This window comes from Lissotriton helveticus, chromosome 1_1 (assembly GCF_964261635.1).
Source record: "Lissotriton helveticus chromosome 1_1, aLisHel1.1, whole genome shotgun sequence".
NCBI lineage: Eukaryota > Metazoa > Chordata > Amphibia > Caudata > Salamandridae > Lissotriton > Lissotriton helveticus.
The window spans coordinates 1,080,071,918-1,080,086,267 of NC_136057.1; the positions used below are offsets into that span (position 1 = coordinate 1,080,071,918).

Below are 14,350 nucleotides of genomic sequence, written 5' to 3' on the forward strand. Positions count from 1 at the left end.
CGCCTGAAATGGCAGAAACCGGTCCCCGGAAGCTTGTTTCCTTCCCAGTGTAAGAATTGGCTGTTGTAGTCTGGTCTGCCCTGTTCCCATGATGCACTGGGCCAGGGACAGACTAATTTGCATACAGCCAGGTTCTGAAACTGGGATGGTGCAATGAGCTAAAAAACGGTGCTGGATCTAGCCCTGATCTCTTGACTGGGTGAGAGTACTCTGCTTAATTCAGAGACTCTGTCCATCACCACCCCTTGTTGTAAATAATTTTGTCCACCCTAAGCGTGGAAGGGTATACTCAGATGTGAGTCCCTTGCTCATTGCACCATCAGGATTCAAGCAAGCCGGGCCGAAGACGCCTGAAATGGCAGAAACCGGTCCCCGGAAGCTTGTTTCCTTCCCAGTGTAAGAATTGGCTGTTGTAGTCTGGTCTGCCCTGTTCCCATGATGCACTGGGCCAGGGACAGACTCATTTGCATACAGCCAGGTTCTGAAACTGGGATGGTGCAATGAGCTAAAAAACGGTGTTGGATCTAGCCCTGATCTCTTGACTGGGTAAGAGTACTCTGCTTAATTCAGAGACTCTGTCCATCACCACCCCTTGTTGTAAATAATTTTGTCCACCCTAAGCGTGGAAGGGTATACTCAGATGTGAGTCCCTTGCTCATTGCACCATCAGGATTCAAGCAAGCCGGGCCGAAGACGCCTGAAATGGCAGAAACCGGTCCCCGGAAGCTTGTTTCCTTCCCAGTGTAAGAATTGACTGTTGTAGTCTGGTCTGCCCTGTTCCCATGATGCACTGGGCCAGGGACAGACTAATTTGCATACAGCCAGGTTCTGAAACTGGGATGGTGCAATGAGCTAAAAAACGGTGTTGGATCTAGCCCTGATCTCTTGACTGGGTGAGAGTACTCTGCTTAATTCAGAGACTCTGTCCATCACCACCCCTTGTTGTAAATAATTTTGTCCACCCTAAGCGTGGAAGGGTATACTCAGATGTGAGTCCCTTGCTCATTGCACCATCAGGATTCAAGCAAGCCGGGCCGAAGACGCCTGAAATGGCAGAAACCGGTCCCCGGAAGCTTGTTTCCTTCCCAGTGTAAGAATTGGCTGTTGTAGTCTGGTCTGCCCTGTTCCCATGATGCACTGGGCCAGGGACAGACTAATTTGCATACAGCCAGGTTCTGAAACTGGGATGGTGCAATGAGCTAAAAAACGGTGTTGGATCTAGCCCTGATCTCTTGACTGGGTGAGAGTACTCTGCTTAATTCAGAGACTCTGTCCATCACCACCCCTTGTTGTAAATAATTTTGTCCACCCTAAGCGTGGAAGGGTATACTCAGATGTGAGTCCCTTGCTCATTGCACCATCAGGATTCAAGCAAGCCGGGCCGAAGACGCCTGAAATGGCAGAAACCGGTCCCCGGAAGCTTGTTTCCTTCCCAGTGTAAGAATTGGCTGTTGTAGTCTGGTCTGCCCTGTTCCCATGATGCACTGGGCCAGGGACAGACTAATTTGCATACAGCCAGGTTCTGAAACTGGGATGGTGCAATGAGCTAAAAAACGGTGTTGGATCTAGCCCCGATCTCTTGACTGGGTGAGAGTACTCTGCTTAATTCAGAGACTCTGTCCATCACCACCCCTTGTTGTAAATAATTTTGTCCACCCTAAGTGTGGAAGGGTATACTCAGATGTGAGTCCCTTGCTCATTGCACCATCAGGATTCAAGCAAGCCGGGCCGAAGACGCCTGAAATGGCAGAAACCGGTCCCCGGAAGCTTGTTTCCTTCCCAGTGTAAGAATTGGCTGTTGTAGTCTGGTCTGCCCTGTTCCCATGATGCACTGGGCCAGGGACAGACTAATTTGCATACAGCCAGGTTCTGAAACTGGGATGGTGCAATGAGCTAAAAAACGGTGTTGGATCTAGCCCCGATCTCTTGACTGGGTGAGAGTACTCTGCTTAATTCAGAGACTCTGTCCATCACCACCCCTTGTTGTAAATAATTTTGTCCACCCTAAGCGTGGAAGGGTATACTCAGATGTGAGTCCCTTGCTCATTGCACCATCAGGATTCAAGCAAGCCAGGCCGAAGACGCCTGAAATGGCAGAAACCGGTCCCCGGAAGCTTGTTTCCTTCCCAGTGCAAGAATTGGCTGTTGTAGTCTGGTCTGCCCTGTTCCCATGATGCACTGGGCCAGGGACAGACTAATTTGCATACAGCCAGGTTCTGAAACTGGGATGGTGCAATGAGCTAAAAAACGGTGTTGGATCTAGCCCTGATCTCTTGACTGGGTGAGAGTACTCTGCTTAATTCAGAGACTCTGTCCATCACCACCCCTTGTTGTAAATAATTTTGTCCACCCTAAGCGTGGAAGGGTATACTCAGATGTGAGTCCCTTGCTCATTGCACCATCAGGATTCAAGCAAGCCGGGCCGAAGACGCCTGAAATGGCAGAAACCGGTCCCCGGAAGCTTGTTTCCTTCCCAGTGTAAGAATTGGCTGTTGTAGTCTGGTCTGCCCTGTTCCCATGATGCACTGGGCCAGGGACAGACTAATTTGCATACAGCCAGGTTCTGAAACTGGGATGGTGCAATGAGCTAAAAAACGGTGTTGGATCTAGCCCTGATCTCTTGACTGGGTGAGAGTACTCTGCTTAATTCAGAGACTCTGTCCATCACCACCCCTTGTTGTAAATAATTTTGTCCACCCTAAGCGTGGAAGGGTATACTCAGATGTGAGTCCCTTGCTCATTGCACCATCAGGATTCAAGCAAGCCGGGCCGAAGACGCCTGAAATGGCAGAAACCGGTCCCCGGAAGCTTGTTTCCTTCCCAGTGTAAGAATTGGCTGTTGTAGTCTGGTCTGCCCTGTTCCCATGATGCACTGGGCCAGGGACAGACTAATTTGCATACAGCCAGGTTCTGAAACTGGGATGGTGCAATGAGCTAAAAAACGGTGTTGGATCTAGCCCTGATCTCTTGACTGGGTGAGAGTACTCTGCTTAATTCAGAGACTCTGTCCATCACCACCCCTTGTTGCCATTCAGAAAACTGCATTGGCTCCCAGCTGAGAACCTAATCTTGTTCAAGGCCCTATGCATTGTTCATAGGGATCTTTACAACTTGGGTCCATAGGGAATCAAACACCTCCTGCAATGCTATGTTGCTACTAGACAGCTGCGTTCTGCTGATAGAAATAGTCTGGTTATTCCCAAATTCAGGAGGGCTTTGTGGGGAGGAAGAGCCTTTGATGTGGCAGCCTCCAAGCTTTGGAACACTCTCCCTTTATCAATCTCCTGCCTTGAGCCACACTTTTCCTTTTGTAAGTCCTTAAAGACCTAGATTGTTGCCCTTTAACCGTTCCTTAGAGGTTTGATGCTCCCGTCCTCCTGGCAGTGGAACCGCTTTAGAGCCTTGATACCTTTGGGCATTTGTTTGCGCTCTACAAGTTGGTCATTCATTCATTAACTCTTCCTTTTTTTGTTGAATACATTTCATATTGGCCTTAGTACTCTGCACACTTTGCCACTGCTAACCAGTGCTAAAGTGTTTGTGCTCTCTCCGTTAAACATTGTGAAATTGGCTTACACTCCCTTGGACTAATCAAAAAATGACCCAGTCCTCAAGGCAACACAGAAATAAGTAGGGCTGTAAACAGTTCTAGATCGTCCAAAGAGCACTCTAATTATATCTCTATTCATAGAGATTATAACACTGTTTCAGGCTGTTGCCAACGTTAAAAAATGAGCCCATCTCTGATAAACAGAAAACCGTCCAACACAGTACAGACATTCACTAGAGGGACAACATTTAGGAAAAAGGTGTGAATAGCTAGATGACACCTCACGGGCGCACCACCAATGGGGCCCCTGGTTGGTACTCACCAGGTCGGCCCTGTTCTCATCATCGGTGTCAAATAGCTTAACGAAAACGTGTCCAAAACCCAAAGTAAGGAAAATAACAGTGAATGGTGCAGTGTACAAACAACATATATGTGACACGGACTAACAACGTTCAACATATAACACACACAAAACTGCGCAGCAAGATACTACTCATTACTTTATTTATATCTTCTTGTTGCATTGCAGTTTAACATGTAATATAAAAGGGTGAGATATGAATACTACCTATCGGGTTGAGTATGAGGCGATAGGTAGTATTCATATCTCACCCTTTTATATTACATGTTAAACTGCAATGCAACAAGAAGATATAAATAAAGTAATGAGTAGTATCTTGCTGCGCAGTTTTGTGTGTGTTATATGTTGAACGTTGTTAGTCCGTGTCACATATATGTTGTTTGTACACTGCACCATTCACTGTTATTTTCCTTACTTTGGGTTTTGGACACGTTTTCGTTAAGCTATTTGACACCGATGATGAGAACAGGGCCGACCTGGTGAGTACCAACCAGGGGCCCCATTGGTGGTGCGCCCGTGAGGTGTCATCTAGCTATTCACACCTTTTTCCTAAATGTTGTCCCTCTAGTGAATGTCTGTACTGTGTTGGACGGTTTTCTGTTTATCAGAGATGGGCTCATTTTTTAACGTTGGCAACAGCCTGAAACAGTGTTATAATCTCTATGAATAGAGATATAATTAGAGTGCTCTTTGGACGATCTAGAACTGTTTACAGCCCTACTTATTTCTGTGCTTCCTTGAGGACTGGGTCATTTTTTGATTAGTGTTGGATTGAGTGGAGGGCGATCCAGTCCTTTCTGCCCCTCTTGACTCCTAGTAGTTGAATTTACACTCCCTTGGCACATTTAATTTACCCATAAGTCCCTGGAAAAGTGGTACTAAATGTACCCAGGGCCTCTAAATTAAGTACTACTAATGGGCCTGCAGTACGGATTGTGTTACCCAGTTACGTTGCCCTTTAAACAGGTCTCAGGCCTCCCTTTGCAGCCTGTGTGCGCAGATTTAAACTGCCATTTCGACCAGGCAAAATAAACCTTTTGCCAGGACTAAACCTTCCTTTTTAATACATAAAAGTCACTCTTGTCATATGTCTGGCTTCATCATCACTGGAAAAGCTTTATGTGACTGTACTTCCCCTTCTAGCCGTTGTAGACATTTTCAAACTTGAATAGAAAATGACATTGGTATCCAGGCAGAATAGTATCATCCCGTAGCACAGCTGGACCTTCTCTGCCTCTTCTTAACCAGCTGTATCTGGATGCATGAAATTGATATATCCTGCAAGTTGTTGTTGCAGGCTTGGTCTGTCTCTTGGACTTTTAATCATTCATGTGGACCTTGGGATTTCCAATAGACTGTGCTGGTGGTGGTAGCAGATAATTGAAACAGATAGAGTACCTGGACCCATTTTCTCTCACTCCAGCATACTGGTGTTGAGGGGTCTGTCTACTGCTGGCCATTTGGCTGATGGCCTGGGCATCCATGAGCTGGTTCTAAGGCTAGCTTGAGGCAAGCATTGTAAGATTCAGGACTCCATGGCATCTTCTAACAATCACTATTATTGCACTTCAGCTTTCAAGCAATAGACTCACTGTGACCCTGGAGAAATGGGAAGTGGTCCAGTTCCTAAAAAGCTGCCATCACCAGTGCACTCTACCATTTGTCTCTATTTTGTAGTGTATTTTTTAATTTATCCTTAATGGTATTTCTTTACCTTACAGATGAGGCCCGATATTTGGAATTATATGATATTTTGCACTTCCTAAACATCCAAATAATTTTGTTCATTCCTTTAAAATTAAACAACTCTTTTTTTTGGTAAGTATAGAGCATTATATTCAGCATTACCTGGTAACTTTTGTTGCTTCTTGAATTGTGTCTTTTATGAAATTCATCTGAATTGATTTCAAAAATGTACTTCTTTCTCTTTTGATGGTATCTGCAATATTTTTTGATACTGAATTTGCAGGTCTGGCAGTGACGGAATTCATGATTTTCGGTCCTATAAATAATAAAATAAAAAAAATAAAAAAAGAATGTAGCCATTTATTGAGCCAAGATGAAAATCACAAAAGCATCTACATTTTTCCACTAACTTTTTCTGTTTACAAAAAGGGATATGCCATTGAAACTGCTTATTTAACGGTAAAATTACTAGTGCAAAAACAACAGCATTGACTGCCATTCACCGTGTTTCATACTAGTCCTTGTCCCCACATTCAATACAAACACTTAGTCAGTTTAAACCATTATGTAGCTATTTAACACTTGAAAGATTGAAAAATAATTATTAAATTACTAAACAGGATTACATTCTTAATTCTTCAAAGAAACCAATTTCAATTATAAACGTCTGTCAGCTGAGGTGTGCACTTGGCATAAGTCCAGCCAGAGCTAGCCCCTTCCTACGTAGCAGGGCGTGACTGCCAGTTTGTATCTATGTCTTTTCCTATGAAATAATGTTTTGTAGGCCTGGCTTGACAGCACAGCTGGCGGCAGACACTTGCTAGCACTGGGTATAGTAACTTGCACGAACCAATAGAATCCAGACTGTATGTAAAGGAAGTATACAGTACAATAGTGAAAGAATATGTATATCACAGTGCCACATCAGACCACACCCTTGCTACCAAGAGAGTGCAATATGGTGGAGTACCACACCCAATCAAACTAGAAGATGGCCTGGAGCACCTGCTACAGGCCATTTTCTAACTGTCGATAGACCTTAGGCGATAAACAGAAAAAGAGCTTCCAGAAGTACTACAAAGAAAATGGCTTATGCTCCACTCACTTGTTGGTTCCCTTGACTACCACCGTTGAGAGGGTAGAACATGGGTGCTATTACTGAAAATGTGTGTTTGTGTTGCACTTGTTAGCTTCATGGAAAACCTATGCTCATACAGCCAGACTGAGTCATTTATGGTGGTAAGCAAATGATCAATGCCATAGTCCTGATCTGTTTATTGAAAAAAAAACATACAATAAAGGCTGTAGCCTAATAGGAGTATTGCAAGAAATATATGTTAACGTCAGTAGTTTGCATGTAGATTCTTATTACTTTCTATTAAAGCCTGTAGAAAATAATTTTGTTACATTAAATCTCACTGTTTACCACAGTAGAAAAGAGTTTTGATTTTGGTTACCTGTCTGAAAAACAAATTGTGTAACCACCACATGCAGCCATACCCCAAGTATGGCTGTTGGCCAAGCGCAGCGTAATGCTATAAAAAAACGTTTCTGATTTTTAATCTCAATACTAATAAGGGGCACTTTTGGGGCTCACCAAATGGGCCCGTGAGTCAAGGTGTACTCGCCCCTTATTTTCTTTTTTGTTTGATTTTTCTCCAACACTGTGCTTGGTGAACTATACTGGCTAACGGTGACAGAAACAGAATTTGCATATGATCCCCAACCAACCAGAACCCAGCAAAATCGGACGTTAGTTGCTCCGGGGATGGCACCCTAACAAATCAATCATTGAAAAAGAGCAAGAAATGAACCGTAATGCAGCCACAAAAAGCCATCAACAGGGCTTGCAATTTCCATGGTACGGGTTGCATTCAGGCCTGACATCATTGTTGTATACTAGCAATGCTGGCCGACCCAGTGTGGACTAGAACAATTGATTATTATTATTTTTCTTTTCTTTTTAAAAAAAATATCTTTATTCAGTTTTTTTCATACATCAGAATTCCGCCCCCCCACCTTCCACCCGCCGGTCAGACAGAACGTGAAATATATACAATACAATACCATGACATTTATATAGAATATCTTACAACACGTGTAACCAATTGCTATTTAAAATACAATTTACACACTAATTCTCATTCAAATCCTGTTTTGCAGCTGGCACCATTCTACCAGGGGAGACCAGATTTTTAAGCCTATTTTGCGTCGTCTCCTACCCTTTCGCTTGTACATAGAGGTTTCTATATTTGAAATTGCCAGGAATAAGTTCATGTCCTACCAAGGCTTTATTAGGATCTGCGGCCCCAAGTAAGATGACATCACTAGATAAAACTACCGGGTTTTCTATACTGTTGTTAGAAACTTCTCAATTTCTTGTTTAATAGATTTTAACCCTATACAAGTTGAAAAGATGTGCACGGCGTCAGCGTTGTACAACCCGCACCTAGGACCGCATGTGCTTTTGCCACTCCCCCACTTAGCTATCCTATCAGGAGTATAATAAAGAAAAAAACAAGTTTTATAAAATTGAGCCTGTAGCTTGTTTGATAGGAGAATCGTTTGTGACATAGAAAAAGCATATTTAAATTCAGCGTCCGATACCCCTTACTCTCTCTTGCCATTTCTGAGAAGTTTTTACCATATCGTCTGAAAAATATACATTAATAAGTATGTAGATTCCTCCAATCGTATTTTTTTTATCGTGAATTAAAACCTCAACTAGTTTGTTGCTTCTTAGCCCCCCCATCCCCCAACCTTATGTAACAGAAAATCCCTTATTTGCAGGCATTTGGAAAAATCTTGCCAAACCAAACCAAATTTGTTTTTCAACTCTTCAAAGGACTGTATGCCTTCAGGCGAAACTAAGCATCCAATTTGTATAACCCCCGCCTCCAACCATCTATTCATGTAGCTGTCCTTAAAGATTCCTGGGAGACTTGCATTGTTTTATAAGGGAGTGTAAAACGACCATCTCCCTAAACCCAACATTTTCTTTACAGTCTTCCAAACCTATTTTTTTTTTTATTCTGACCAGCAAATACACATCTTGCATTGGCATATAACAATTATTACAATACACAACTGACACTGTAGAACGGCATTGTAGAGTACATATTATCTGACATTCTTAACAGCACACAGTAAGACATGTAACATCAATTGCAGGTTACTCCTGCATGTCTCCCTTTGTCTCATATGTAAATGTAAATGTGTGTATACTTGTAAAGCGCACTATCACCTGAAAGGTATCTTGGCGCTGTATACTGCTGTGGAACCCTTCCTGGCTTTCCCTGTGAGATGCCCCCTTACTAGGCACCTCCAAGGTGAGGCCAGACATCCTAGCGCTTTCGGGGCCGTTGTGGAGATTAAGCAAGCTATTGCCCAGAGTTGCAGTGTGGGACCCATGATTAGAGTAGGCACCTAGGCGAGAATTATCGAGTCCGTGGACATTGAGCCCAAGACCCTGCCGCATCGGGAATTGAACCCTGGTCCCGGGCCAGACCTCTGCCTCAGGGTCTGCCGCTCTAATCGGTGAGCCACACTTCTCCATTCCATTCCATTCATCTCTATCTGCCACAAAATTACACAATAAACATTTCACATTAAAGGCTCCACAACTGTGTGGGAAACAATTGACAGTCGTGTATTACGTGTAATCGGAAGCGTCTTGCAAATACAACGTCAGTGGCTCCCAAAAATCTCTGTGTCTGGACGCCATTGGTATTTCTTCGGCATAGGCTTCCAGTGTCGTTTTGCAATATGTCATATCTGTTATCCAGTCTTTTAGCCTGGGTGGTCTCTTACTACCCCATCTGATCGCTACTATTCGTTTCGCAAGGAGCAGCGCCACTGCCAGAAACTTCCTACGTCTAGTGTGTTTACGTTTTTTAATTCCCAATAGGCACGTCTGAGGGGTGTTCGGGATGTGTTCCGCAAGCATGGTTTGTAACACATCAGTAACAGCGCGCCAGTAGTCCTGTAGACCCGGGCAGGACCACACCACTTGTAAAAAATCTGCACCAGCCGCATTGCAGCGACAGCAGGAGTCAGTGTCTCGGAGTCCTAATTTATGTAGTTTTGCGGGCGTGTGGTACACTTGATGTAGAAACTTGAAGTGTATTATGTGTAGATTACAGTTAGATGTAAGGAGTGAAGCTGTGTACAGCTATACTGCCAGTCCCATTCTTCAATTGATGTGCCCAACACCCTCTCCCATCTACTTTTCGGTGTCGTGATCTCCATGGCCTGCTCGGGCTGTGCTGTATAGCCGCGTTACCAGATGCGTGCGTGTCGGAGCCATTAGCAGCGCCTGCAGCGTCGCCAGTTGTTCAGGTTCATTGGGGAACGTGTTGTATAGTGCCCTCATGGCCGTACGAAAGCGCAGGTATGCAAAATTGTTCATCGGGGACAGTCTTCCAAACCTTAAAACTACTGAGTAGTGTTTTAAATTTTTCTTTCTTGTGATAGCTATCATGTAAGTGTCGCCAAAAATATCCTCTATTCTCTTGTCTACAAGTAATTGAAAAATAGTAGGTGTGTGCAACTCCCTCCCCTCGGGTGTTCTGCAGCAGCTCGCTGCTATATAGTAACACTGTCGCCCAATTGTATGTTTTTAAATTAGGGAGGGCTAGTCCTCCTCTATCTTTCTGTAGTGTTAAAAATTTTGAAGCCCGTCTAGGTTGCGAGTATGCCCAGACAAAATTTTTAAACAGGCGTTCTAGTGCTTTAAACCAAGAGGGTGAGAATTCCAGGCAAATTGTCCTAAAGAGATATAGAATCTTAGGAAAGAAGATCATTTTGATCACATTCACTCTTCCGATGATAGAGAGGTGCAAGTTGTCCAGGCGTTGAAGATCTTTTTGTGGCTGGCAGCAAGGGTTTTAGATTTATATCAACCAGCTTATCCAGATTCGATGGAATACTGACACCCAAATAGGTAGCTTGTTCCATAACTCGAGAGTCCCCCATAGCGCTATTTTTGTTCAGCAAAATCTGAGTTTTACCCTGATTAAGGGCGTAACCTGATACCAAGCCAAACAGGTTCGCCTCAACTTCAATGGCCCTCATGGCTGCACTGGGTTCAGCTGTCACGATTGCAATGTCATCCGCATATGCAAGTGTTTTGGTGACAGCATTTTGAGACATTATGAGTTTGATTACGCCATTCCCTTCTAGCTTACGGATGAAAGGATCTATATATATGGCGAAAAACAGTGGTGAACAAGGGCATCCCTGCCGTGTTCCCCGTGAAATCATCAGTTCATCTGTTAGGCTGCCATTCACCATAACTACAGCCCTTGGGTTCACATATATTTTTTTAATTGCCTGAATGTATCCTTCCCGTATACCTAGCCTAGTCATGGTAGCCCACAGGTAGGGCCAGGAGACCCTATTGAATGCTTTCTCTGCAACAAGCAGTATCAGTGCCATAGGGTCTCCTGTGACCTCCGTGGAGTCAAATAAGGCAATCACCCATTGAATGTGGTTGACAGTTGATCTGACAGGAATGAAGCCATGTTGGCTCGAAGCCACCACTTTATGCAGAATAGGCAACAGTTTATTTGCCAGCATTTTAGAATATATTTTAGAGTCCGAATTAATAAGGGTGATGGGTCGATATGAGCCAAGTTGTTCTGGGGGTTCCCTTTTTTAGGAAAGATAAAAATCTTTGCCCGGGACCAAGACTTTGGTGGAGCACCCCCTTCAAAAATGTGAAGAATAAGATTAAATAAGGTGTCTTTAATTTGATTTAAAAAACAGCATACAACTCTGATGGGATGCAGTCCAACCCCGTTGCGTTCCCCTTTGGTAATCCTCTAATAGTAATCGATAGATCATCTAGTGTTGGGGCTTCCTCTAGGGAGTTTACATCAACATCCTCAAATTCTTCTAAGGTAACACTCTCTAAATATTCCTCACAGGTTGCAGGGTTCCACCCCCCCCGGTTCCTGTGTATAAGGCTTGATAAAACTGGCAGAAAGCCTGTCTTATCTGCTCTGGATCAGATACGCGATTTCCCTGGGGCTCAAGAATTTCCCGAATCAAATTCGAGTTTGTCTGTTGCCTTGTACGCACAGCCAGTTGATGTCCAATCTGCTCACTCACCTCATAAATTGTTTCTTTCTGAGAAAGCATTTTTTTAACAGCCTTATCGGTAAAGATACTCGTAATTTTAGCTTTATCAATTGCCACTTGACTCTGCAGCTTCTCTAACCTCTCCTTTCCTCCCGGTGTATGCCCCATTGTCTCTCTCACCAACCCCTCCTCAGCTTTCCTTAGATTTTCTGGCATCTGGTCCATCACTAGCTTAGCCTGTTTGTTAGCCTTTAAGGAGTATTGCAGAGTCTCCCCGCGTATCCCTGCTTTCAGTGCATCCCACACAATCTCGTCTTATGTGCTCCCCACATTGACTGCTAAAAAATTCAGAATCCATTCCCTCATGTGACTACAGTAATCATTGTCCAAAAGTAGAATTTTCCCAAAAGACCATGGAGTTGGAGTGCTTCTATCATTTTCCATTTCTTTAGAGCAGATTAATGGGTTGTGATCTGAAAGAATTCACGGGAGTTTTTCCATCTTGCATTTAGTTTTGATTGCATTTGACATAAATACATAATCCAGTCTTGCGTGGGTAAGATGTGGATTAGAAAAAATGTGAAGCCGGGGTCGCTAGGATTACTTGTCTCCGAACCATCAACTAGCCCATGTACACTACAAAAGTCCCTCAGTGCTCTAAATACTTTGGGCTTGCGGCCCGTATATTGCCAGTTATCCTCTAAAGACCAATTAACCGGAAGATTAATATTAAAATCCCCACAGACCATAAGGGGTAAAGGCCAATGCATAAGTTTATTTGAAACAACCTCAAATACCGCCGGGTCATCACAATTACAGCCATAAATAGTGCAGAGCGTCAGTTTTTGTCCCTTTCCATACTGGCATTCGGTGATCGCCCATCGTCCATATTTGTCTGCTTTAGAGCGGTTGAAAACAAGTCCACTTCCCTTAGCAAGAATAGCAACTCCCCGGACTCCTGCACCTTGCGTAGAAGCACAGATTACCCTATACCCAAGTGATTTTAAAATATGCATTTGGGACCCCTCCACATGTGTCTCTTGTAAGCATACTACATTCGTTCCCCAGGCCTGTAGTCCTGCAGCAACCATTAGTCTTTTTTTACTATCATTTAAGCCGCATATATTCATTGATAAAAACTTTAGCCAACCCATTTCATCTTTCTCTTTCCTCCATACTCACACTCCCCAATTGGCACCTGTAGAGCACTAGCGTTGTCACTACACCAAACTTGTCTACAACCTAATATGAAATTCTGAAATACTCTGTCTGACCTAACCCACCCACCCCTTACCACCCACCACCCCCCACCGTTGTTACCTGGCCGAGCCAGGAATTTGGCATCCCATGTACAGAGCCCCGCGAGCCCGCTGAGCTCCCCCCCCCCCCAAAAAAAATCAAGTCTGTTATAGCTCATAGTTTTCCTTGTCTCTGGTAGCGAAATCCCCCATTCCCCATCACCCAGTAGGGTACCTATTCTTTTGCAAAAGAAAAAATACTAGTAAAGAAAAATAAAACAGGGTAGGACAGAGCCGACCGTGGTCGCACCACCAGTATAAGCCTTATTTAGTTGCACACTCCTACTGACAGACTTAAGTTGAGCCACCATTCTATTGACAGATTTCAGTGAAGACACCCCTGTTTGCTTCAAGCCCATTCCACAATCCAGCGGAGAAAAGTTGAACATCTCACTTATGACTAGACAATTCCTCCAGATATTTTTGTGCTTGAATTTCCGATATAAAGCTGCGTATGGCCCCCTTGAAGCCTAGCAGGATTTTGTAAATAGACCTCAGCACCCAGTTTCTGGAATGGCTCCAACAGTTGCCAGAGTCGCCATCTACGGTCCACCGTGGCGTGTGCGAAATCAGGCCTGGTGAAAAAAGATATCCCCTCAAATGTTCGCTTGTTTGTGGGTCTTCCTAGGTCAAAGAGTTTGGCGGAGTAAGTAGTTCCCAAAAAATACCAGCATAGCCCGGGGGTGCTGTGATGTTGTCGCGTGTTTCCCAGGACTCAGAGGAAATCTGTGGGCTCACTGGATTTCCCTATCTAGGTCCCAAGATTGGAGTTCTGGAAGAGCCCCCTTAAGTAAGGTGATCATAAATTTCCTGGGATCGTCCTTCTCTGCCCCTTCTGGAATCCCAAGAAAGCGGAGGTTATTGCGTCTCTGCTGATTTTCTTGCTCCTCCATCTTCAACATTAAGTCTTTTACCACTCCCTCATGTTCCTCGTGCTGTACCTGGAGTGTAACAACATCTTTTTCTAGTTGCTCTGTCCTCCCTTCCACCGAAGCCATTCGATCCGTAATATCTGAACAAGGTCGTCCGACCTTTCTGACCGCCCCTTGCAGTGTTTTCGCGGCTAGTCTAGATACGCGACTATCTGCCTTTACTTCCTCTTGAAACCCTTTAATAGTTTGTAGGATATCCGCCATGGCTGGACCATTTGCTGAGGAGTCGCCCCCTTTCGCATGGCTAGCGGCTGAGGTGGTATTCTCAAGTAAGGTAAGGGAGGTGTTGTTATAATCCCACTTCAGTTCTGCTGTGCACTCTTCCTCCGACATGTCACTTTCTTTATGAAGTCGGCCTTCAGCTGGTTTTCTTTTTAAGACGTTTTTTGGTGCTCGGTTTGCCTCTATGTGCATCAGAGTCGTGACTGCTATACCACCTCAG

General features: G+C 44.2%; 1 protein-coding gene across 1 annotated transcript in view; it reads right to left on the reverse strand.

The window, feature by feature from the left end:
• LOC144821249 (protein NEDD1-like) overlaps positions 1-14,350 on the reverse strand; it is a 478,128-nt gene that overhangs the window by 32,354 nt on the left and 431,424 nt on the right. The window contains exon 11 of the mRNA XM_078678026.1: positions 5,760-5,913. Within this exon, the coding sequence (XP_078534152.1) occupies positions 5,760-5,913 (154 nt within the window). The remainder of the gene's footprint in view (positions 1-5,759; positions 5,914-14,350) is intronic.